Source organism: Anomaloglossus baeobatrachus, chromosome 4 (genome assembly GCF_048569485.1).
Source record: "Anomaloglossus baeobatrachus isolate aAnoBae1 chromosome 4, aAnoBae1.hap1, whole genome shotgun sequence".
NCBI lineage: Eukaryota > Metazoa > Chordata > Amphibia > Anura > Aromobatidae > Anomaloglossus > Anomaloglossus baeobatrachus.
In genome coordinates this window covers 521,033,498-521,057,389 of record NC_134356.1, presented here as the reverse complement: position 1 = coordinate 521,057,389, position 23,892 = coordinate 521,033,498, and the positions used below count along the sequence as shown (strand labels likewise).

The 23,892-nt window shown below is 48.8% G+C and overlaps 1 protein-coding gene across 1 annotated transcript in view; it reads left to right on the top strand.

The window, feature by feature from the left end:
• Nucleotides 1-23,892, top strand: part of LOC142303965 (ras and EF-hand domain-containing protein-like) — a 93,031-nt gene that overhangs the window by 24,340 nt on the left and 44,799 nt on the right. Inside the window, 3 exon segments of the mRNA XM_075345886.1 lie at nucleotides 38-128; nucleotides 7,350-7,445; nucleotides 8,323-8,400. Of these exon segments, the coding sequence (XP_075202001.1) occupies nucleotides 38-128; nucleotides 7,350-7,445; nucleotides 8,323-8,400 (265 nt within the window).

The following is a 23,892-nucleotide window of genomic DNA, read 5'->3' as shown; positions in this document are numbered from 1 at the left end:
TGGTCTACATTGTAAACCATGTTCATAAATGTTGTAGGACTGAGGAGACAACAGCCTTACAGATGGCGGAGTTGGAAGAAGATTTGCAGCATCATTTAGTTAAAGTAGAAAATCAAATTCGTGTACAGGTAAGAAAGACCCCAGCCAAGAATCCTATACCAAGTCTTGTATTTGTCCTGTGGCGTGATTTCTTTTTTTCTTTCTTCCCTCTGTAGTGGTGCTTTAAATGTAATCCCCTCCCCCTCGTCTTATTCTCGCCTTCCGGCGTTTTCATACTTTATCAATGCTGCTCCGGTCCTGTTGCGCCATCTTATACCCGTAACTTCTGATGACTGATTGAAAGTCAGAAGCTACGTCGCAAGCGCTCTATACATCTCTTTGAGAGGCAGAACTGTCAAGGTTAAAATGACGATGATGATGGTGAGACTCAAAAGGTCTCTCGGGATCTGGCTGCTGTTTCAAATTAAAATGTCATGAGTACACTTCGAGACTAAATAACTGGACAGCAAGTCAGTTACATCTATCTCCATGACTGGCTCTGGCCAAGTGATATTTATTATTTGAAAAAAGTTCTAGACCGAGCAGTAAAGGGGTGTAAACAAAAGTTTTAGTCCAGTCAAGTATCGCAGGGCAGGGCTTCATGATGTAGAGAGATCTGAACATCCTCCTTGGATTGGTCAGTCCAGGCTCCAGGAATTTCTTTTGTATATCACCTCGGGTGTAGACAGGAAATGGCAGCCATCTTTAAAATTACTTGTGCTGATATATACTGTGTCTAAGGAAAAATCACTGAATATGCAATATACATATATACATGTTAGTAAGAAACAAAAGCATTCACAAATATGTGTGTTAGTTCACATCTACTGAACTATATAACTGAGTCTATGAAATGGCTGAATTAAGTATTTTTGGATACTCAATTCTTTATCCTCAACAGAACGAGGTCAGAATGAGGCTTCCATAGAGTTGTATTGAAGAGTGACCTCCGGCGCTCTCCACGAAACACTGGAGCTGGCAGCAGGTGACTTTTCAGCGCAAAGCGACTGCAGCGCTGCTGGAAAGGAATGAGGGTGGTGGAACCTAAGTATAAGACAAGGCTCATGGGACTTTGATTTAAAGCACCACTACAGCGGTGTGATTATAAGAAAAAAAAAACGATTGAGTGGTGCTAAAGTGTTTAGCCGCTGAATACTTTGTCCATGCCAACACTTCTTGTAATGCACGTCCCTTATATCCGTATGTTGTTTTCCAGACTGTAGGCTGGGGAGACGAGGGGTTTGAAACTAAAGGCCGCTTTACACACAACGACATCGCTAGCAAGATGTTGCTGGGGTCACGGAATTCGTGACGCACATCCAGCCTCGTTAGCGACGTCGTTGCGTGTGACACATACGAGCGACTGCTAACGATCCAAAATACTCACCACATCGTTGATCGTTGACATGTCGTTCATGTTCAAAATGTCGATCTTCTGGGACGCAGGTTGTTCATCGTTCCTGAGGCAGCACACATCGCTACGTGTGACACCCCGGGAACAACGAATAACAGCTTACCTGCGTCGTCCGGCAACGAGGTGGGAGTGACCTTCATGCGGCTGCTCTCCGCTTCTATTGGTTGCCTGCTGTGTGACGTCGCTGTGACACCGCACGAACCGTCCCCTTAGAAAAGAGGCTGTTCGCCGGCCACAGCGACGTCGTTAGGCAGGTAAGTATGTGTGACTTGTACATCCGATATTGTTCGCCACGGGCAGCGATTTGCCTGTGACGCACAAACGACGGGGGGGGGGGGGGGCGATGTCGCAGCTTATAAAGCGTCCTTAAGTGTCTACTTTTTTTCCCAGGAACTGCCAGGCTTTTTATTTTTTGTTCAAGGGCTCCATTTCATATCGCACATTTGTATGGTTTCCTTTTTTTTTTTTTTTATCTAATCCCTCCCAAGCACCATGTTGTTACGTCACAGTATAATGGGGAAAAAAACAGACCAAAAAATATTAATACTCGTTACAGAAAATAAGTTTCCCTTTGTCAGGGCAGAGCCTTGTTGCGAGGTCCCGGAATTTGCTGAAGGCACTCCTGCTGCTATGATGTGTCCCATCATCCTACTCCAGCATATGTAATAAGAGTTACGGACTCGGCAGACTATTGATTTTAATCACAAGAGGAAACTGAGCTATTTATTTACGGACCTTAGAAAAGCTATTCTAAGGTCCGTACATATTAGAAACAATAACTGCTTTCTTATTAATGTTTTTTTTATTTTAGCGGTCATTTGCAGTTGAGTTATATGTGATCCATTGCACTATGGAACTTGCGATAGACGTGCCCAGTCAATTCCGTTAATTTGATAAAATTAAATAACTTTTTTATGGTAAAGAGCGGGAAAAAAAACTTCAGTATTTGTGCTTTTTTTTTCGGTTCCCACACCTTCCAAAATGATAAAAAAAAATGTGATCAAAACATTGTGTGCCACAAATTGTTATGAATTAAAACAGCAGCTTGCCTCAGAAGACAATCCCTCTCAGGTCCTACAAAGAAACATAACATGGCGACACCAACAAAGTATTTACAAATATCCAATTTATTTAATTTACAAAGTTAGGGCTCTCGGAAGAGGAGGAGGATAAAATGGACACCAATATGAGCTTTGGTTGTGACTGGACAGAGTTAGATTGAATGACTAGTGTAAAGGCCCCTTTACACACTGAGACTTTCAGCGATCCCACCAGCGATTCCAACCTGGCCGGGATCGCTACAAAGTCTCTGGTGAGTCTCTGGTGAGCTGTCAAACAGGCAAACCTGGCCAACGACGCAACAGCGATCCAGACCTGCAGAACGACCTAGCTAGTCAAACACTGGAAACGAGTGATGTGTCATATCTGTCAATCACTATTCTGTCAGTCGGTCTCTCCCTCTCGGTCTCTATTCTCTCTCTGTCGGTCCGTCACTATCTCTGTCCCTCACTCACAGTCTGTCGGTCATTTTTCCCTCCTCTCTCATACTCACCGATCCCCGGCGCGGCGCTGCACGGCATTCACACTGCTGCGGCGGCTTTTACTATTTTGAAAAAGCCGGCTGCTCATTAAACAATTTCGTATTCCCTACTTTCCCCGCCCACAGGCGCCTATGATTGGTTGCAGTGAGACACGCCCCCACGCTGAGTGACAGGTGTCTCACTGCACCCAATCACAGCAGCCAGTGGGCGGGTCTATACTGTGCGGTGAAATAAATAATTAATTAAACCGGCGTGCGGTCCCCCCCCAATTTTAATACCAGCCAGATAAAGCCATACGGCTGAAGGCTGATATTCTCAGGATGGGGAGCTCCACGTTATGGGGAGCCCCCCAGCCTAACAATATCAGTTAGCAGCCGCCCAGAATTGCCGCATACATTATATGCGACAGTTCTGGGACAGTACCCGGCTCTTCCCGATTTGCCCTGGTGCGTTGGCAAATCGGGGTAATAAGGAGTTATTGGCATCCTTTATTAGAAATAAAAAACACAAACACATTCCCTCATCACCAATTTAATCAGCCCCAAAAAGCCCTCCTTGTCCGGCGTAATCCACGGACCTCCAGCGTCGCTTCCAGCTGTGCTGCATGCAGGTGACAGGAGCAGCAGAATACACCGCCGCTCCTGTCACCTCCACGCAGCTAATGAAGGCAATAGCGCGATTAGCTGAGCTGTCACTGAGGTTACCTGGATCCAGCGGTGGCCGCGGGTAACCTCAGTGACAGCTCAGCTGATCGCGCTACTCACCTCAGTTGCTGCGTGGAGCTGACCGGAGCGGCGGTGAGTAGCGCTGAGAATCCTGAGAATACCAGCCTTCAGCCGTATGGCTTTATCTGGCTGGTATTAAAATTGGGGGGGGACCGCACGCCGGTTTAATTAATTATTTATTTCACTTAACAGTATAGACCCACCCACCGGCTGCTGTGATTGGGTGCAGTGAGACACCTGTCACTCAGCGTGGGGGCGTGTCTCACTGCAACCAATCATAGGCGCCTGTGGGTGGGGAAAGTAGGGAATACGAAATTGTTTAATGAGCGGCCGGCTTTTTCAAAAGAGGAAAAGCCGCCGCAGCAGTGAGAAAGCCGTGCAGCGCCGGGGATCGGTGAGTATGAGAGAGGAGGGGAAAATGACCGACAGACTGTGAGAGAGGGACAGAGATAGTGACAGACCGACAGAGAGAGAATAGAGACCGAGAGGGAGAGACCGACTGACAGAGAATAGTGATTGACAGATATTGTGACACATCACTCGTTTCCAGTGTTTTAAGTCCCCTTTACACACTGAGACTTTGCTGCACAGCGGGAAACAAAGGACCAAAGAATGGTCCTGAACGATTTGTAGCGATCACAACTTCACAGCAGGGGCCAGGTCGCTGATGTGTTTCACACACTGCAATGTCGCTAGGGAGGTCGCTATTACGTCACAAAACCGGTGACGTTACAGCGATGTCGTTTGAGATGTTGCAGTGTGTAAAGCCACCTTAAGTAGAAAATAATGTGTGGTGAAAAGTAACATGTCCTACAAACATCAAGCCCGCATACTGCTATGAAGACAAAGGCCCTGATTCATCAAAACCAGCGATTATTCATGCGTGGTCTTGTAGAGGGGGCTTATTTGAGTCAGACATTCTTCATTCATGAAGAGTCGCCCGCCCCTTAATGAATCAGGAGTGACAAGCACCTTCATGGGCCACAGAAATCTGTCCAGTCTCTGGCTGGGGTAAGGTTTTTGGCTTAGGAACGCTACAACTCTACAACTCATCATCAGGTAGATGAGCTGTGGTGTTGCAACCAATTTGGCGGGGCTGTGAGAAACTGCTATGAAAACGTCAAAAGTAGCAAAGATTTTTTTTTCATTTCAGAGTTGGGCTACATTCACACAACCGTCTCATTTTTGCAATCCGCAAAAAAGTTCCCGTTTTTTCACGGATGCATCCGTGTGACATCCGTTCCGTTCTGTATACAGTCCGTGTGGCATCTGTGTGCCTTCCATTTTTTTTTTGTTTTTTTTTTTTTTGTGGACCGCAAAAAAACGGAAGCAGCTAGAAAGATAAATGGGTGGATAGATATAGAGATAGATGGATAGATAGAGGGATGAATGAATAGAGGGATAGATAGATAATAGATGAGAAAGACATATATAATGTTCCACTCCCCAGCATTTTGCACCCTTTGGTGCCTTTCATGTGGCACTAAAGGGTGCTTATCCTTGTATTTAGCCAAAAATAAATAGATAATAAGAAAAAGATGCTGGGTCCTCCCTATTTTTTGTAGCCAGCTAGGGTAAAGCAGATGGCTGCAGCCTGCAGACCACAGCTGGCAGCTTCACCTCGGCTGGTAATCCAAAACAGAGCGCACCCCACGCTGTTATTTTAAATTAAATAAATAATTTAAAACGTGGGGTCCCCCCAAATTGGACCACCAGCCAAGGTAAATCAGACAGCTGTGGTCTAGAAGTGGCGCATCCATTAGATGCGCCAATCCTGGCACTTCGCCCCGGCTCTTTCTGATGTGGTTGCAAACTGGGTAATATATGGGGTTGATACCAGATGTGTAATGTCACCTGGCATAAAGCCCTGGGGTTGATGTCACGGAAACTATCAGATACCCAACATCACTAACCCAGTCAGTTTAAAAAAAAAAAAAAACTGACTTCCATTGTCCGCAGCGTTCACAGCGAAGTATGACGTCACCGCTAGTCAGTCTCGGTCCACCCGCGAGACTTGATGTGAGAACGCGGCGGGCATGGAAGTCAGTGACGAGCAGTGATCTCAGGGGTGAAGCGGAGATAGTCACTGCAGGTAATAATCTCATCTAACCTCCTGACGGCAACACTCATCATCCCTGCGGCTGCCCGCACTGTTGTGTGAGAAGCTGCTAATACTGCAGTGCGTCCAGATCCTGACACACTGCAGAGCAGGCAGCTGCAGGAGCGGTACACAGACTGCAGGGGCACTCGGCGGAAGTCACACGGAAGTGCTTCCGGGGATTTTGCGGACCCATTGACTTGTATTGAGTCATGGTCCATTATTACGGAACAGAATAGGACGGACATACGGCATCTGATCTGTTTTTTGTTTTTTTTTTTTGTTTTTTTTTTGTTGTGTGTTTTTTTTTTTTTTTTGTAGGATTGGATGCACACGGACGTGCTTCTGTGTGTCATCCGATCCTGCACAAAAGACATTGAAGAGATGGTCCTGTCAGTAGGTCCGTAAAAAAACAGGAACTGAACAGGACCAACGGAACGGTCGTCTGAATGAGCCCTTATGCAAATAATTTGTCACTTCAAGTTAATTCAGTGCAAAATTATGGTGAAATTGCTTTGGTAAATCTTGACCAAAAAGCTAAAGGAATTCTGTCACTAGTTTTGTCCCTATAAGTTGCGCCAGCACCAGAAGGCTCTTATATGCAGTAAAAACCTAAATGAGACCCAGAATATACAGATGGGGCTCTTACTCAAAATACTAGTAGAAACCTATAATGCAACTTATATGCAGTATTGTAGAATGCTGTATATTAGATCCCAGGCCGCGCTGTATAACATAAAAAACATCTCTTATTGTACTCCCCTGTGGGGTGGTCTGATCCAATGGATGTCACTGCTCTCGGTCCGGCGCCTCCATCTTTCTTCGATCTCTGTCCTCCTTCCCAGCTCCGTGTGGATGATGTGTCCTATGTCGGCTACACAGGCCTCCATTGCACTCCTGTGCAAGCGCAATTTGATCTGCCCGGCTAAGGACAGATCAAAGTAGTGTAATGCGTATGCGCGGGAGTTCTTCGACTTTTCCCTGCGCATTACAGTACTTTGCTCTGCAAGTCAATGAGTCCATGGAAAAAATTGGACCTCACTCTGATACGATCCGAACGCAGTCCGATTTTCACCGACTAACAGAATGGAGAAGACAGAGAAACTTGATCAAAGTTTGATTAGCATAATCTGATCGAATTTCTTTGAGAGAAAACACTCTTGTGATCTTAGCCTGAGTAAGATAATAAGGGGGACTAATTCATTAAGTTCAGGTAGTGAGAAGATACAGTAATCAGTGAGTTCATTGGTATTATTTGTTGTTGATTAATAAATGGTGACACCCGGAGAATGATGACTTGGACCAGGCTGGGCACATTCTCTGCATGTTGGATTTGCCATACTTCCTGGCATTGGCCTGCACATAGCTGTAATGTTACTGTGAAACCTGTAATTTCCTGGCTGATCACATGGCTTTTCTAGGTTAAACCTACACCATTGTAGTGATAAGACAGGAGTGTGCTGCTACAGTTTACAGCATAAAGAGCTAAACACAATGTATGTGCTGCCCTGAAACTCCATGTGTTTTCTCAGGAGGAACAGAGACTTGAAGCTACAGTTCAGGAGATGCAGAGAAGACACCAGAATGAAATATCAGACCTGCATGCCAAGGTTACCCGCATGGCAAAGGTAGGCTTCTCCTCACAATATATTTAATTACGTGTGTATACTGGATATACTGTGTATTGGTTACAGGGGGTCCTGACCCCATCCCAGTCAATCACATGCATAGAAATGTGAGACTTGTGATGTAGAAATCATGTCACAGTGCTCAGTCCTCTGATAAGTGGTTTTCAGACATCCGAGCAAAAGAGAGAAACTTAATTCAGAGTTTAGTAGTTGAAGACTTGTGCTGAACCACAAAGCCCAGCAGGTAAAAGCAGAGCGAGAATGTTTGATAATATATCCTTTGTGTTAGGCGACGGTCACGCCTGAGTATTTGGTGAGTTTTTTTCCTCCGAAAGCCAAAACTGGAAGTGCAACAATCCAAGGAAAACTATAATGGAAACACGACACCACTTCTGCATATTTTACCCACGCCTGTAAAATAGTCACCAAAAACGTATGCACATGGCCTTATCCACAGAATTCCCACATGCCTTCTAGATAATGTTTTAGCTATAGTAAATATGGCTAACAACTCAGCTGCTGCAGAACCTCTCCGATAAAGATTTTACATGTCTTTTAAAGTCATTGATCTGAAGTGGCCACTTCATATTGTGAGAAGTTCATGTCCGTTAGATACTGAAATGTAACCCACTTTTCCTCCAATAGCACAGTGATCCTAAAATACTTTGGTGCCTGTGTATTGGAAATGCATCCTCACATATCCCCGTGACACAGGAGACCAATCAACAGCTGCAATTAGCCGTTCTGGTGTTAGACAGGAGGACATATACGTACTAATGTAGTCATTTTCCCCATGCATTCTCACTTCTGATGCAGTTTTTGGAACATAAATATATTTTTACTAATTGTATTTACTTTTTATATTTTTGATCTAAAGCACAAAGATGAACAGAAAGCCCAAGAAACCAGAGAGGAGAGTGCTAAACTTAAAAAACAGATCTATGACCTTTCCCAGGTAAGCGAGTCCTAATCCGTGACTTAGCGAGCAGTGGCTGAGGTTACATTATGTGAATATTAGTACTGCAGACTGTTGGCAGTCACATTGTCACTATTCCCAGCATCTGTATTAAGTTTTCAATATTTTCCTTAAGGTATGACTCAGGATTGATTAAATTTTGTATCTAAATACATATTTGCAGATGGACTTATTAAGAAACCCTTAGGGTTTATGCACACATTCATTATTTATTTCTATTCTCTTATAGAATACTAATGCGTTGGCAGAAAAATCTCCGCATCAATACATGCAACTTTACACATTTTTTTACATGCGTTTTTGTAGCGTTTTTCCCATTCATTAGTATGAGTGAACTCTGCAGCAAAAAGGCTGAAAACATGATGCAGATTTTAACTCTGTTGCACCTGTGCAAGGAAAAAAAAGAATGCTCCACAAATCTTCACTTTTCTCGGATTAGGAAAGCCTTCAGTTTTTCTCACAAATCGGTGCAGAACAAAATGCAACAAAACTGCAACGTGTGCACATACCAGTTGGTTTCAGACTTACTGACAAGTGCATTTGTGGCCAGGCATACTAACTCTGGAGGTGTACACCGGACAGTGACCACAGTCAGGATGGATGCATAACCATTAGGGATGATCGAATACCTCAAATATTCGGCTACGCCCATATTCGCCGAATAGGTCGCCACTATTCGACTATTTGCGAATATTCGATGCACAATGTAAGTCTATGGGAAATACGAATAGTTGCCGAATAGCAACTATTCGGGCTTCCCATAGACTTACATTGTGCATCGAATATTCACATAGCGTCGACCTATTCGTCGAATATTCGCGAAGCCAAATATTTGTGATATTCGATCATCCCTAATAACCATCCATCCAACATAGAGGGTCATTGTATAAGAACAAAAAGTATGCCGCAAGTTTTTTTTTTTTTGTTTTTTTTTTATTTCTTTGGCCCTCTGCATAGTTAATTGAGGGCTGCAGTGCTCTCCTTTAGAGTAAAAATGAGTAAACACCATTTTAATATCATAAATCTAATATATAAAGGTGTGTGTGTGTGTCCGCTAAAGAAATCCGCACCGTTGCATTTACAATCACGAAATTTTGCACACCTCATGTGATCCAGGGAACGTCATAGACTATGTTTTGACAAGAAAATTTAACTCCGTGCTTTAATGGAGGTTTTTTGGAGAGTAACTGTAAAGTGAATGGAGCGGCGCCGAGCTACAGGTTATTAATAAGAGCTGTGAGAGGTTGCTATAGGAACAAAGGACATTCATAGTATAAGAAGCTTGTGTGAGGTAATGTGATGTTGGTGGAGAGACCGACCCTGACAGAGAAAGAGACACATAGGGAAAGAGACAGATGGGGGAAAAAAAGCCAGACCGACAGAAACAGACAAAGACACATGGGTTAAGAGACATACAGAGGCAGACCGGGAAAGAGACAGAGACAAAGACAGACTGGGAGACAGTTACTATCCCGGGCAACGCCTGGGTACTACAGCTAGTCAGTAATATATGTGGAAAAAAAGCTTTGTAGTATATCTTCTCAGAGAAATCCGTCTTTATCTGCCCTGACTGACCGATCATTTTCAAACTAAACGTAAGTGAATACAGATTGTTACAATGCTGAGATAGATGAGTCGCTTCTGATGAGATTGTATGTAGACCCACTTCCCTACCTCTTCCTCGCTGCATAGAAGCTTATTAATAACACATTATATACTACAAAGTTTCTTATTTTTATCTCTGCTATTGATTTGTGAAATAAAAATTAAAACGATTGTTACTCTTTAAAGGGAAACTGTCACTACATTTGGCAACTAAGTTGTGGCCAGCACCACTGAGCTCTTATGAACTGCATTTCTAGAATACTGTATATAAGTGCCCAGGCTGCTATGTGGAACGTAAAAACACTTTAATACTCACCTGTGAGGCAAATCCCGGGATATGAAGATGAATTATGACTCCAGTCATAATCCCTCATCACTCCCTGGCAGTGCCCCCTCCCTTCTTGTTCTCAGTGTTCCACTTACACCTCCATGGCCATGTCCTGTGATATGGAGATGAGGTGGTGTGGGAACAATGGACACAGGATGACTCCCTGCCGTCACCCTGTAGTAGGAGCTGCTAGCTAGTTAGCAAGGCTATGGAAATAGCCAGACAGAACGACTCCAGTAAAAAATGGTTCATATCTCGCAAGCCATATTTCCGATAAATATGGCAACCATAAAAATGGTGTCTCCGCATGCGGACGATGCCGGCACACCCTTTTTATGGGAGCAGGACATTGGGAAATGCCCCAGGCGTGATATCAGCCAATGGGGAACTGGCAGACAGGTCATGAGTCCCCTCGTTCTGTAGCTAAATTCATAACTGTCACAATGAGAGCATTGGCGTCCGCCTACGACGCTCCCAGGCAAAGTTATGGCCAATATCCCCTTTGCTGGATAATTCTGATCCATGCAGGGGGAGTGGCAGTGCTTCCCTGTGAGGTCACTAAGGTAGGAGGGGACCTGGATTTGCCCAGCTTGATAACCCTACTTCGGCCATTTTCCAGTGTTCTTTCGCTGGGGGTCACGTGTGAGAAACATCTGTGGGAGTTCCTGGAAACCTGGTCTACAGCGCCCCCCTGTGGCCAGACGCACAAGGTAACTGATTGAATTGCATGCCTGTTTGTAAACCATGCTTTATCTGTAACTGTACTCTGACATATGTATATTCTGTAGATTCCCTATTGTATATATTGTAGTTTCTAGTGTGCTTTAGGCTGATTAAATTATATAATTAATCTTGGGCTGTTCTGTTATCTCGATCTTGAATCCCACGTCTGTGTGTTCGGCTAATAGTTACCGTGAAGCGGTTGGTGGCAGCGAGTTGTGCCAAGGATTATTGTGGGGAGGCCAGTGAGATTCGGGGAGATTTTATATATTCCGCCCGCGGAGGTCGGGGGAATATATACCCTACTCTCACCGGGGACCCTTCAATAATCGGCATAAGTAGTATAGCGGCCTCCTTGCTTATTGTCGGGCAATTCCATAATTGGCCTGACTATAAGAGGGGCGCTAGAGAGCGCGTCACGTGCTCTGTCTGTCGGTCGGGAGGTATAAAGGAGGGGTGACCCCCACTTGTTACCCCCCGATTGTGACGTACTGGCAAGCAGCGCGGGGGATTTCTGAGTGACCCCCCCGGTGGTTTGTGACATATTGGTGGCATAGCGGTGGGATCGAGATAATAGTGTGTGTGAGTGTGAGACCCATACTCCCAGACACTAAAGACTGCCTGCAGCAGCTGTGGCTGCTGGGGTCTTCAGACTAGCTCAACACTAGAGTGTCAGAGTGCAGATACTGTAAGGTGTGTGGAGGCATCAGGTGTCAGTTCTGTGTCAGTGACCAAAAGTCTGCAAGAATGGCTGATGGCACCAGGAGCAGAGCTATGCAACTGGCCAATGCTAAGGCAGGAGCCGAAGAGAGGGAGGACGGTGCTGTGGACAGCAATGAGGAGGTTGCCCACGAGTCCTCCAGGAGCTCGACGCTAGAAAACCGTTCTGCCGAGGACATTGCGCAACCTGGCACTGCTGGACAAGATGAGGAGCAGCTCACCCAAGGTTCCTCAACGAGCCAGATGCCAGCCCTCCGCTCTGAAAGGGACAGTGAATCGCCTAGCTCTGCAGCGTGCCGCAGATCACCACGTGCCATTCCACCGAGCCTGGGAGGCTCGGATAGCCTTCTTCAAATGGCTATGGCCCTTCTCCAGGCTGGAGACCAGAAGGGCTACAAGGAACTCCTGGCAGAGCGCAGGGCAGAGCGGCACGCAGAGCGTGAGGCTGCGGAGCGAGAGCGGCAGGCAGCGCGTGAAGAGCGAGAGCGACAGGCAGACCGTGACTACCAGCTGCAGCTAGCTCAGCTCCGGCCCTCATCAGCCACATGTGACCTTCGAGACACCAAACTTCCAAAGGTCCGTGTTGAGGACTTCCCAGTGCTGGAGAAGGATGGAGACTTGGACTCTTTCTTGACTGCTTTTGAACGGACTTGCTTGCAGCACCATCTGGACAAGGACCAGTGGGCCAAATACCTGACCCCCCGTTTAAGGGGTAAGGCCCTAGATGTCCTTGGGGACTTGCCTGCTGAGGCAGATCAGGGCTACGACACCATCAAGCGGGCCCTGATCCAACAGTACAACCTCACTCCAGAGTCCTACCGCAAGAAGTTCCGGAGCCTACAGAAGGGACCAAAGGACTCCTGGGCTGACCACCGGCGGGCACTTGCCCGAGCTGCCGACCACTGGACCCAAGGCCTGCAGCTTTCCACCGGACCGGAGATCCTGGACTTGTTCATCACGGAGCAACTCTTGTGGAACTGCCCTGAGGATCTCCGCCAGTTCATCCGAGACCAGAAGCCAAAGGGGTCCACGGCTACAGCTGCCCTTGCCGATGACTACACCAACAACCGGGCCCCTGAGGCCAGGAGAGCGGCCACCAGCAGCACCTGGAGAGGGGGTAAGATGAATTCTGCGACTGCCCCACCTGCCCCTAGACTGCAGGGGGTGTCCCCCTCAACTCCCCTCTCCAGGCCCGTGGCAGAGCCAAGACGGTGCCACCAGTGCAACCTACCTGGACACTTCAAGGCCATGTGCCCTCAGCGTCCCAAGGCCCCGGCTCCGTCCCCGTCCCAAGGGCCGCCCAAGGTGTATTGTGTGGGTGGGGGTGGTGGTAGGTCCCTGGACAGCTTCCAACCTGTCACCGTCGGCCGGTCTGTGACCATAGGACTGCGAGACAGCGCCTCGGAGGTGACTCTGGTGCGGCCTGAGATGGTGTCCCCCCAAGACTTGATCCCTGGGAAAACCCTCGCTGTCTCCGGGATTGGAGGCATTGACCCGGCGCTGCCTGTTGCTGACATTTATGTGGACTGGGGCGCAGGGCGAGGGGTGAGGGAGGTGGGGGTAACTGATCGGATCCCTGCAAACGTGCTACTTGGGACAGATTTGGGGCAGATAACCTCCCAGTTTGGGCCCCAACCAAGGGCTGAACCTTCAGCCAGTACTGACATGCCTCCGGACAATGTTAATGTGTTATCTATGAATGATGTAAGGGAGGAGGGAGTGAACTCTGATATTTCTGCTTGCACAGACACCATAGACACACACGCAGCTGCAGCTGTGACAGGGGAGGGGGTCAGAGAAAGGTGTGACAATGCCTCTACAAGTAACCAGCCTGTGAGCTGGGATCTGTTGCCCTCTGCAGGGATAAGCAGAGAGCAGGGTGCTGCAGGGGGAGGACCAGTGTGTGGGGTGGGGGCTACCACAGCAAATGTGGGGTCCCCAGAGATTTCACAGCGGGGTTCTGTTGCTGCAGGAGGGGAACAGGCAGGTGAGATTGGGGCCGGTCCAGGAGCGGAAGTGCTCCCAGGTAAGATCTCGGTGCATGGTTCCCCCACAACCGGGGTGTCAGGAAGCCAGGTAGGTCTGCCTGAACCGGCGACTTGGTCAGGAACGGAGGAGGAGCAGGCACGACCCACGGTCGCAGCGGCTGTGGCCGCTGTCACCCGCAGTGGGAGTGCTGGAAGCCAAGGGGCCTCCCGGAGGTCCGATAGCTCTTCCCCTTCTGACCAAGTGGCAGCCGAGTCAGGTGGAGGCCAGGACACAGGTCCCGGGGTACTGACCGAAGATGTGACAGTCTCGTCGATTCTGGCCACATCTAGTCAGGGGTTTCAGGCAGTGTTAGAAGCTGACGACAGCCTGAAAGCTCTTAAGGAGCAGGCGGCCCAGCCTCCCTCGGACTCTGACCCGGAGCGAGTGGTCTGGGACCAAGGACGGCTGTACCGGGCCACGGTCCAGCAGGGTTCACCGGAGGCGTGGCCCAGGGACCGACAGTTGGTGGTACCCTATCCGTTCCGGACGGAGTTGTTGCGGATCGCACATGAGATTCCGATGGCCGGACACCTAGGGATCGCTAAGACCAAGGCCAGGTTAAACCAGCATTTCTACTGGCCAAAAATGGGGGCCGATGTGGCTGCCTACTGCCGTTCGTGTGAAACCTGTCAGAGAGTGGGGAAGGCGGGGCCACGCCCCAAAGCCCCACTGGTATCTCTGCCCATCATCGATGAGCCTTTCAGGAGGGTGGCTGTGGATCTGGTCGGCCCGCTGGCCATCCCCAGCAGCTCCGGGAAACGCTTCATACTGACGGTAGTGGACTATGCCCCCCGGTACCCAGAAGCAGTGGCCTTGTCGTCCATTCGGGCTGACAAGGTGGCCACCGCATTGCTGGAGATTTTCTCCCGAGTGGGTTTTCCCCAGGAAATGCTCACTGACCGGGGGACCCAATTCATGTCCCAGCTGATGGAGGCCCTCTGTAAGCAAGTCCAGGTGCGACATCTGGTGGCCAGCCCGTACCATCCACAGACTAATGGCCTGTGCGAGCGGTTCAATGGCACCTTAAAGCAGATGCTTAAGATGTTGGTCGACTCCCATGGGCGTGACTGGGAGCGGTATCTCCCACACCTGTTATTTGCTTACCGGGAGGTTCCACAGGCCTCAACAGGATTCTCACCGTTTGAGCTCCTGTACGGGCGACGTGTGCGGGGCCCCCTGGCTCTGGTGAAAGAGGCTTGGGAAGGGGATTTGGCCACCCCTGGAGTGTCGGTTATCGAGTATGTCATACGCTTCCGGGACAAAATGCAGGCCTTGACGCAACTGGTACACGACAATATGGCTCAAGCCCAGGCCGATCAGAAGCGTTGGTACGACCAGAACGCTTGTGAGAGGACCTACCAAGTGGGTCAAAAGGTGTGGGTACTGGTCCCCGTACCACAGGACAAGCTTCAGGCAGCCTGGGAAGGCCCATACCTCGTGTACCAGCAGCTCAACCCTGTGACGTACCTGGTCACCCTGGACCCTGCCCGTGGAAGGCGGAAGCCCTTCCATGTGAACATGATGAAGGCACATCATGAGCGGGAGGCATGTGCGCTCCCCGTGTGCAACCTGCCCGAGGAGGGAGAAGCGGAAACCCTCTTGGATATGCTAGCCCAGGTTAGGGCAGGCGGATCCATTGAGGATGTGGAGGTTGGCCACCAGCTCTTGGAGGACCAACGGTCCCAGCTGTGGGCCACCCTACACCCCTTCCGGGGGTTGTTTACCAACCAGCCCGGAAGGACTGACTTGGCTGTCCATCACGTGGACACTGGGGATCATCCCCCGATCCGGCGTTCAGCATATCGGGTCTCCCTGGAGGTGCAGCAACACATGCGCCAGGAGATTGACGAGATGCTGAAGCTGGGGGTGATCCAGGCATCCAACAGCGCTTGGGCCTCGCCTGTAGTCCTCGTCCCTAAGAAGGACCGAACCACTCGGTTCTGCGTGGACTACAGGGGGCTCAATGCGGTCACGGTCGCCGATGCGTACCCAATGCCACGCATCGATGACCTGCTCGATCAGTTGGCCGGGGCTCAGTACCTGACCATCATGGATCTGAGCCGGGGATATTGGCAGATCCCCCTGACTCGCAAGGCCAGGGAACGCTCTGCCTTTATTACCCCATTTGGACTATACGAGTCCACGGTGATGCCATTCGGGATGAGGAATGCCCCTGCCACTTTCCAGCGGATGGTCAACACCCTGCTCAAGGGACTTGAAGGGTACGCGGCCGCGTACCTAGATGACATTGCCGTCTTCAGTCCCACCTGGGAGGACCACCTAGAGCATCTAGCACAGGTGCTCAGGCGGATCCACCGGGCAGGTTTGACCATCAAGCCGGGAAAGTGTCAGCTGGCCATGAGCGAGGTCCAGTACCTCGGTCACCGGGTAGGTGGGAGAACACTGAAGCCCGAGCCTGAGAAAGTGGAAGCCATCGCATCCTGGCCCACCCCCAGGACCAAGAAGCAGGTGATGTCCTTCTTGGGGACCGCTGGGTACTATAGGAGGTTTGTTCCATGCTATAGTAGCCTGGCAAAGCCCTTGACGGACCTCACCAAGAAGAAGCTGCCCTCTGCAGTCGATTGGACAATGGACTGCGAGACAGCCTTCCGGGCCCTAAAGGACGCCCTGTCCAGCCCGCCCGTGCTACAGGCAGCCGACTTCACGCGGCCGTTTGTAGTACAGACCGACGCCAGTGACTTCGGCCTCGGTGCGGTGCTCAGCCAGGTGGACTCTGCGAGCCAAGAGCACCCAGTCTTGTACCTGAGCAGGAAGCTGTTACCAAGGGAAGTTGCCTATTCCACGATGGAGAAGGAGTGCCTGGCCATAGTGTGGGCCCTGCAGCGTCTGCAACCCTATCTATACGGGCGCCACTTCATCGTGGAGACGGACCACAATCCCCTCAGCTGGTTGCACACCGTCTCTGGGACGAATGGGCGATTGTTGCGATGGAGCCTTGCGCTCCAGCAATACAACTTCACCATTCGCCACAAAAGGGGCCGTGACCACGGTAACGCAGACGGGCTGTCCCGACAAGGAGAGGTCGCGGACGGGCGCACGGGGGAACACCGGAGTGTGCTGCCCCCTAGCGCCCTCAAAAGGGGGGAGGTGTGAGGCAAATCCCGGGATATGAAGATGAATTATGACTCCAGTCATAATCCCTCATCACTCCCTGGCAGTGCCCCCTCCCTTCTTGTTCTCAGTGTTCCACTTACACCTCCATGGCCATGTCCTGTGATATGGAGATGAGGTGGTGTGGGAACAATGGACACAGGATGACTCCCTGCCGTCACCCTGTAGTAGGAGCTGCTAGCTAGTTAGCAAGGCTATGGAAATAGCCAGACAGAACGACTCCAGTAAAAAATGGTTCATATCTCGCAAGCCATATTTCCGATAAATATGGCAACCATAAAAATGGTGTCTCCGCATGCGGACGATGCCGGCACACCCTTTTTATGGGAGCAGGACATTGGGAAATGCCCCAGGCGTGATATCAGCCAATGGGGAACTGGCAGACAGGTCATGAGTCCCCTCGTTCTGTAGCTAAATTCATAACTGTCACAATGAGAGCATTGGCGTCCGCCTACGACGCTCCCAGGCAAAGTTATGGCCAATATCCCCTTTGCTGGATAATTCTGATCCATGCAGGGGGAGTGGCAGTGCTTCCCTGTGAGGTCACTAAGGTAGGAGGGGACCTGGATTTGCCCAGCTTGATAACCCTACTTCGGCCATTTTCCAGTGTTCTTTCGCTGGGGGTCACGTGTGAGAAACATCTGTGGGAGTTCCTGGAAACCTGGTCTACAGCGCCCCCCTGTGGCCAGACGCACAAGGTAACTGATTGAATTGCATGCCTGTTTGTAAACCATGCTTTATCTGTAACTGTACTCTGACATATGTATATTCTGTAGATTCCCTATTGTATATATTGTAGTTTCTAGTGTGCTTTAGGCTGATTAAATTATATAATTAATCTTGGGCTGTTCTGTTATCTCGATCTTGAATCCCACGTCTGTGTGTTCGGCTAATAGTTACCGTGAAGCGGTTGGTGGCAGCGAGTTGTGCCAAGGATTATTGTGGGGAGGCCAGTGAGATTCGGGGAGATTTTATATATTCCGCCCGCGGAGGTCGGGGGAATATATACCCTACTCTCACCGGGGACCCTTCAATAATCGGCATAAGTAGTATAGCGGCCTCCTTGCTTATTGTCGGGCAATTCCATAATTGGCCTGACTATAAGAGGGGCGCTAGAGAGCGCGTCACGTGCTCTGTCTGTCGGTCGGGAGGTATAAAGGAGGGGTGACCCCCACTTGTTACCCCCCGATTGTGACGTACTGGCAAGCAGCGCGGGGGATTTCTGAGTGACCCCCCCGGTGGTTTGTGACATCACCTAAGGGGTGATCGATGTCCTCCTCCTTCTGAGGTCCGTGTGCATGACGTGTCCTACGTCGTGCACACTGGCTGGCATTGAGATCCTGCACAGTTGCACTTTGATCTGCCGTACTCAGGGCAGATCAAGGTATTGTAGTGCGCATGCACGGGCAGTCTTTAACCTTTCCTCGAGCCTGTGTGTTAGGCTAGTTTCACACTTGCGTTGAACGGCATCCGTAGCATTGCGTTGTGTGACGGATGCAACGGATGCGTTGCATACAATGGCACAACGGATGCAACGGATCGTACAAAACAACGGAAAGCTTGCTTTTTTTTTTTTTTTCTTCCACAGTTTTACCGGCAGCAGACTATTGTGAACGATCAGCTGAGCGCTCTCAGATGCCGGCAGCCGGGCGCTCGGCTGAGCGCTCTCAGATGCCGGCAGCCGGGCGCTCGGCTGAGCGCTCTCAGATGCCGGCGGCCGGGCGCTCGGCTGAGCGCTCTCAGATGCCGGCGGCCGGGCGCTCGGCTGAGCGCTCTCAGATGCCGGCGGCCGGGCGCTCGGCTGAGCGCTCTCAGATGCCGGCGGCCGGGCGTTCGGCTGATCGTTCGGCCGCCGAGCATGTGTGCGGGGGGCGGAGTGGGTGGAGTCGAGCGGGCCATGGCGCTGAGGACAGGTGAGTGTGTGTACATACATGCGGAGGGGGCGGAGCCAAGCGGGGAAGTGTCGGGCTCTCTGCACACGTAGCGAGGGTAAATATCGGCAAAGCACTTTGCTTGGTTACCCGATATTTACCTTGGTTACGGGTGCAGGGAGCCAGAGAGCATGCGCAGTGAAATCCTATGGATTGCGCGGCTCAAAAAAACATTACATGCTGCGTTCCTCCCGCCCGGTGCAGCGTCAAAATAACGATGCTGCGTCGTCCACCGGATGCAACGCTGACACTTGCGTTACAGTGCGTCGTCCATACAAGTCTATGGAGAATAGCACAGTGTGTTAACGGACTGCGCTATTCTCCATAGTGACGGACTGCGCTGAACACAAGTGTGAAAGTACCCTTAGGCTATGTGCCCACGCTGTGGAAAATGCGCGGATTTTGCCGCGGATTTCTCGCGGAAAAGCCGCGGATTTTCCAGAAATCTGCAGCACAGCTACTCCCCAGCCATTTCTATGGCATTTGGGAAATGCTGTGCCCACGCTGCGGATTTTTACGCAGAGGAAATCGTGCGGATTTTCGTGCGGAAAAATCTGCAGCATGTCAATTATTGTTGCGGATTTTCGTGTGGATTTTGCCTATTCAATTGAATTAAAAAAAAAAAAATCACAAAATCCGCACCTATGAAAAGGTGCGGCGGATTCCGGGGGGAAGCTGCGGATTTTGATGCAGAAAAATCCGCAGCTACAGAGTCCCATGGGCACATAGCCTTACAGTACTTTGAGCTGCCCTGCGTAGGGCAGCTCAAAGTACGCCTGCGCAGCACAGCAATGTCAGACTGTGTGGATGACGTAGACGCGCCATCCACACTAAGCTGGGTAGTATGTGGACGAAGATCGCAGCAGAGAGAAGGCGCTGGATCCATAAGCAGCGACACCCATCGGACCGGACCGCCCGCTAGGTGAGTATTATAAAAGTGTGTTTTACGTTCTACAGAGCGGCCTCTGCTGTTATATACAGTATTCTAGAATGCTGTATATAAGAGCTCTGTGGTGGTAGCCGCAGCTTATAGTCACCAAATTTGGTGACCGCTTCCCTTTTAAGTTCTGTGCAGGTGCAGTCCAATAAACTACACCATATGGGAATGTTAAAATATACACTGGGAAAACCTCCAGATGTATACTTTCCGCTAAGTGCACAAAGGCAGCGTGCAGTGCCTTATATAAGACAGCTGTCTCTTATCTTAAGTATCAGGGCTGTAACCAGTGAACTGTACCACGCAAGGCAGGTTCCTTTTATTTACTCTGTACATGCTTCAGTACGTGTATTATTTACTTTTGTGATTCACACTCGGAAGTCATGAAAAGATCTTTCATGTGTGCAGACATTGTATTTTGTAAGTAACCTACATAACTTCTCAAGGCTTGTTTAGATTCTTGTTCAACCCATAGCTCTACATATTGTTCCAGTATAGCGTATGCCTCAGTTCAGTTGTTGGCTCCTAAGCTCGATGTGTTAGAACAGACCTGGGCAAGGGGCGGCCCGCGGGCCACATCCGGCCCTCCTGCTCTCTGTGACCGGCCCGCCCGTCTTCAGCCGGTGCAGTGGAGCCGGGCTGCAGCGTGCCGAGCAGGAAGAGATCCTGTGCAGGTCCGCACAGTCAGTGCAGGAGAAGAAGCAGCACAGCAGACAGAATAATTCATCTTGCACTGTAGGACCTGCGATGATGTCACGCCCATGTGACTGTGTGGGAGGAGACACAGGATGCCGGCAGAAAGCAAGATACTGAATCCTGAAGGAGATGTGGACACATGATGACTGGTAATAAGAAAAGAGGGGACATGAGGGGGAGGGGGGCTGCAGGGTGAGTGCATATGAGGGCTGCAGACTGTGACAGAAGGATGTGAAGGGGTGCAGAGTGTTTGAGAGGGGTAAGTTGGGGTACAGGCAGGGTGAGATATGTGGGCAGGGTGTGTGAAATATGGGGGTGTAGTGTGTGTGATATGGGGGTGCAGGCTGTATGGGAAGCAGGGTGTGTGACATATGGGGGTGTAGTATATTACAAGTGTGCTATATGGAGGTGTATATTACAGGTGTGCTATATGGAGGTGTATATAGTGGTGTAGTATATGGGGTGTAGTGATGTAGTATATTACAGGTGTGCTATATGGAGGTGTATATTACAGGTGTGCTATATGGAGGTGTAGTATATTACAGGTGTGCTATATGGAGGTGTATATTACAGGTGTGCTATATGAAGGTGTATATAGTGGTGTAGTATATGGGGGTATAGTGATGTAGTATATTACAGGTGTGCTATATGGAGGTGTATATAGTGGTGTAGTATATGGGGTGTAGTGATGTAGTATATTACAGGTGTGCTATATGGAGGTGTATATTACAGGTGTGCTATATGGAGGTGTAGTATATTACAGGTGTGCTATATGGAGGTGTATATTACAGGTGTGCTATATGGAGGTGTAGTATATGGGGTGTAGTGATGTAGTATATTACAGGTGTATATAGGGGTGTAGTGATGTAGTATATTACAGGTGTACTATATGGAGTTGTAGTATATTACAGGTGTGCTATATGGAGTTGTAGTATATTACAGGTGTAGTATATGGGGTGTAGTGATGTAGTATATTACAGGTGTAGTATATAGGGGTGTAATGATGTAGTATATCGGAGGTGTATTATATAGTGGTGTAGTATAATACAAATGTATATGGGGGTGTAGTATATTACAGGTATATGGGGGGTGTAGTATAATACAGGTATAGTATATAGGGGTGTAGTGGTGTAGTTTATTACAGGTGTAGTATATGGAGGGGGTGTAGTGATGTAGTATATTGGGTAGAACTGAGTTAATTATATTAGTCCGGCCCTCTAAACCAATCCCAATTTCTCATGCGGCCCCATGGGAAAATTAATTGCCCACCCCTGTGTTAGAACTTCTCACTGAAAGTGATTCTCACCTTGGTTACTTGCCTGGTTAGAATAAATGTCCTCTGTATACAATTCCACTAATGTTGTATTTTCATGAAATGTTTTGGGTTGCATTTCTTATTTTTTTGCTATAACATATGTAAGAAATGGCATGGACAACCATGAAGGAAACTGCGATACACCCCGTTAACTATAGGAATGTTCCCCTTCCTGTTTGGGAAAAAAAATGGAAGGATGATGCATACAGATTATTTTTTTTTTTTTTTTTTTTACCCTAGGAAATTAAATTTAATACTATAAGCAAATTTATCAACTTGAAAATTACCCTGCTATATTTGGTCTAACAGTTAACTCACCACTACTGTGGTGGCTGGAGCGGCTTCTCTTTGGTGCAGCTGTGATGTTGATTTTATTGCTTCTCAACTGTTTTTCCAAGTTTATATCTGCCTGGAGCACAGTCATCTCTGTGCTAAGTTTTGCAAAGCATGTACATCAGATAGGAGACTGTGACTGCTGAATATACATCACATAGGAGATTCGGGGACTGCTGTATATACATCACAAGAGACGCTGGGGCATATACATTACAGGAGACATGGGTGCTACAGTATATGCATCACAGGGGAGGCTTGGGGGCATAGCCATCACTGGGGAGCAAGTACATCATTAAGGAGGATGAGGGGCAAGTTCATCACTGCGGAGGCTGGAGCATATATATCGCTGAGGAAGTTGGAGCATGTACGTCACTGGGGAGGCTGGGGCACTGGGGAGGCTGGGGTCATAGACCTCATTGGGGAGGCTGAAGTCATATACATCACTGGGGAGGCTGAAACATGTACATCACTCAGGAGGCTGGGGGGACATAGACATCACTGGGGAGCAAGTCCATCACTGAGGAGGTTGGGGGGCATAGCAATCACTGCGGAGGCAGGAGCGTGGACGTCTGTGCAGGACACTGGGGCAGCCACTCCCCTCTATCTGTGGGACAAGAGCACATTGCGTTCTAACTCCGCCCACAAAGAACATCCACACACTGGCAAGCATGAGGACGTAATCATTCAATGCATGTGCACATAGTGTAAAGCAATGAACGCTGCATGTGTGGCGTGTTCTTGCAATGCAAGTGGGGGTTTAAAGAGCTGGCAAAATGCGACTGCCGGCCTGAGCTCTGCTGTCTCCAGGAATCTGCCCGGAGGCCAGAGTTTCCCTTCTCCTGGACGAGATGTATTGGTGTACGTACTCTGAAAATCCATGTCACAATGGCTGAATCAGATATTCTCCTCTTTTGGACTGTACATAGATGTTATACCTCCGAACAGTTTGCATTGTATTTTGCAGTGATGTTCCATACCATCACTGCATAGTATATCGGGTGCTCAAGATCATATAAGAGCAGGGCGCCGACTTTCAGACACAGCCAGACTCCACATGGATAAGGAAGAGAGGGTGTATTGCAGTATCTGCCTTTCTGATCGCTATATTCATACCACTGAACAACTGTGTATAAAATATAGGCAGTGCTGCCTCCTCTGGACCAAGCAGTCATACACTATGTGCAGAATTATTAGGCAAGTTGTATTTTAGAGGATTTTTTTTATTATTTATCAACAATTATGTTCTCGATCAACCCAAAAGACTCATAAATGTCAAAGCTTAATATTTTTGGAAGTTGGAGTGGTTTTTTTTTTTAGATTTGGCTATCTTAGGAGGATATCGATTTGTGCAGGTAACTATTACTGTGCAGAATTATTAGGCAACTTAATAAAAACCAAATATATTCCCATCTCACTTGTTTATTTTCACCAGGTAAACCAATATAACTGCACAAAATTTAGAAATAAACATTTCTGACATGCAAAAACAAAACCCCAAAAAATTAGGGAACAATATAGCCACCTTTCTTTATGATGGCACTCAACAGCCTACCATCCATAGATTCTGTCAGTTCCTTGGTCTGTTTACGATCAACATTGCGTGCAGCAGCCACCACAGCCTCCAGACACTGTTCCGAGAGGTGTACTGTTTTCCCTCCCTGTAGATCTCCTATTTTATGAGGGACCACAGGTTCTCTATGGGGTTCAGATCAGGTGAACAAGG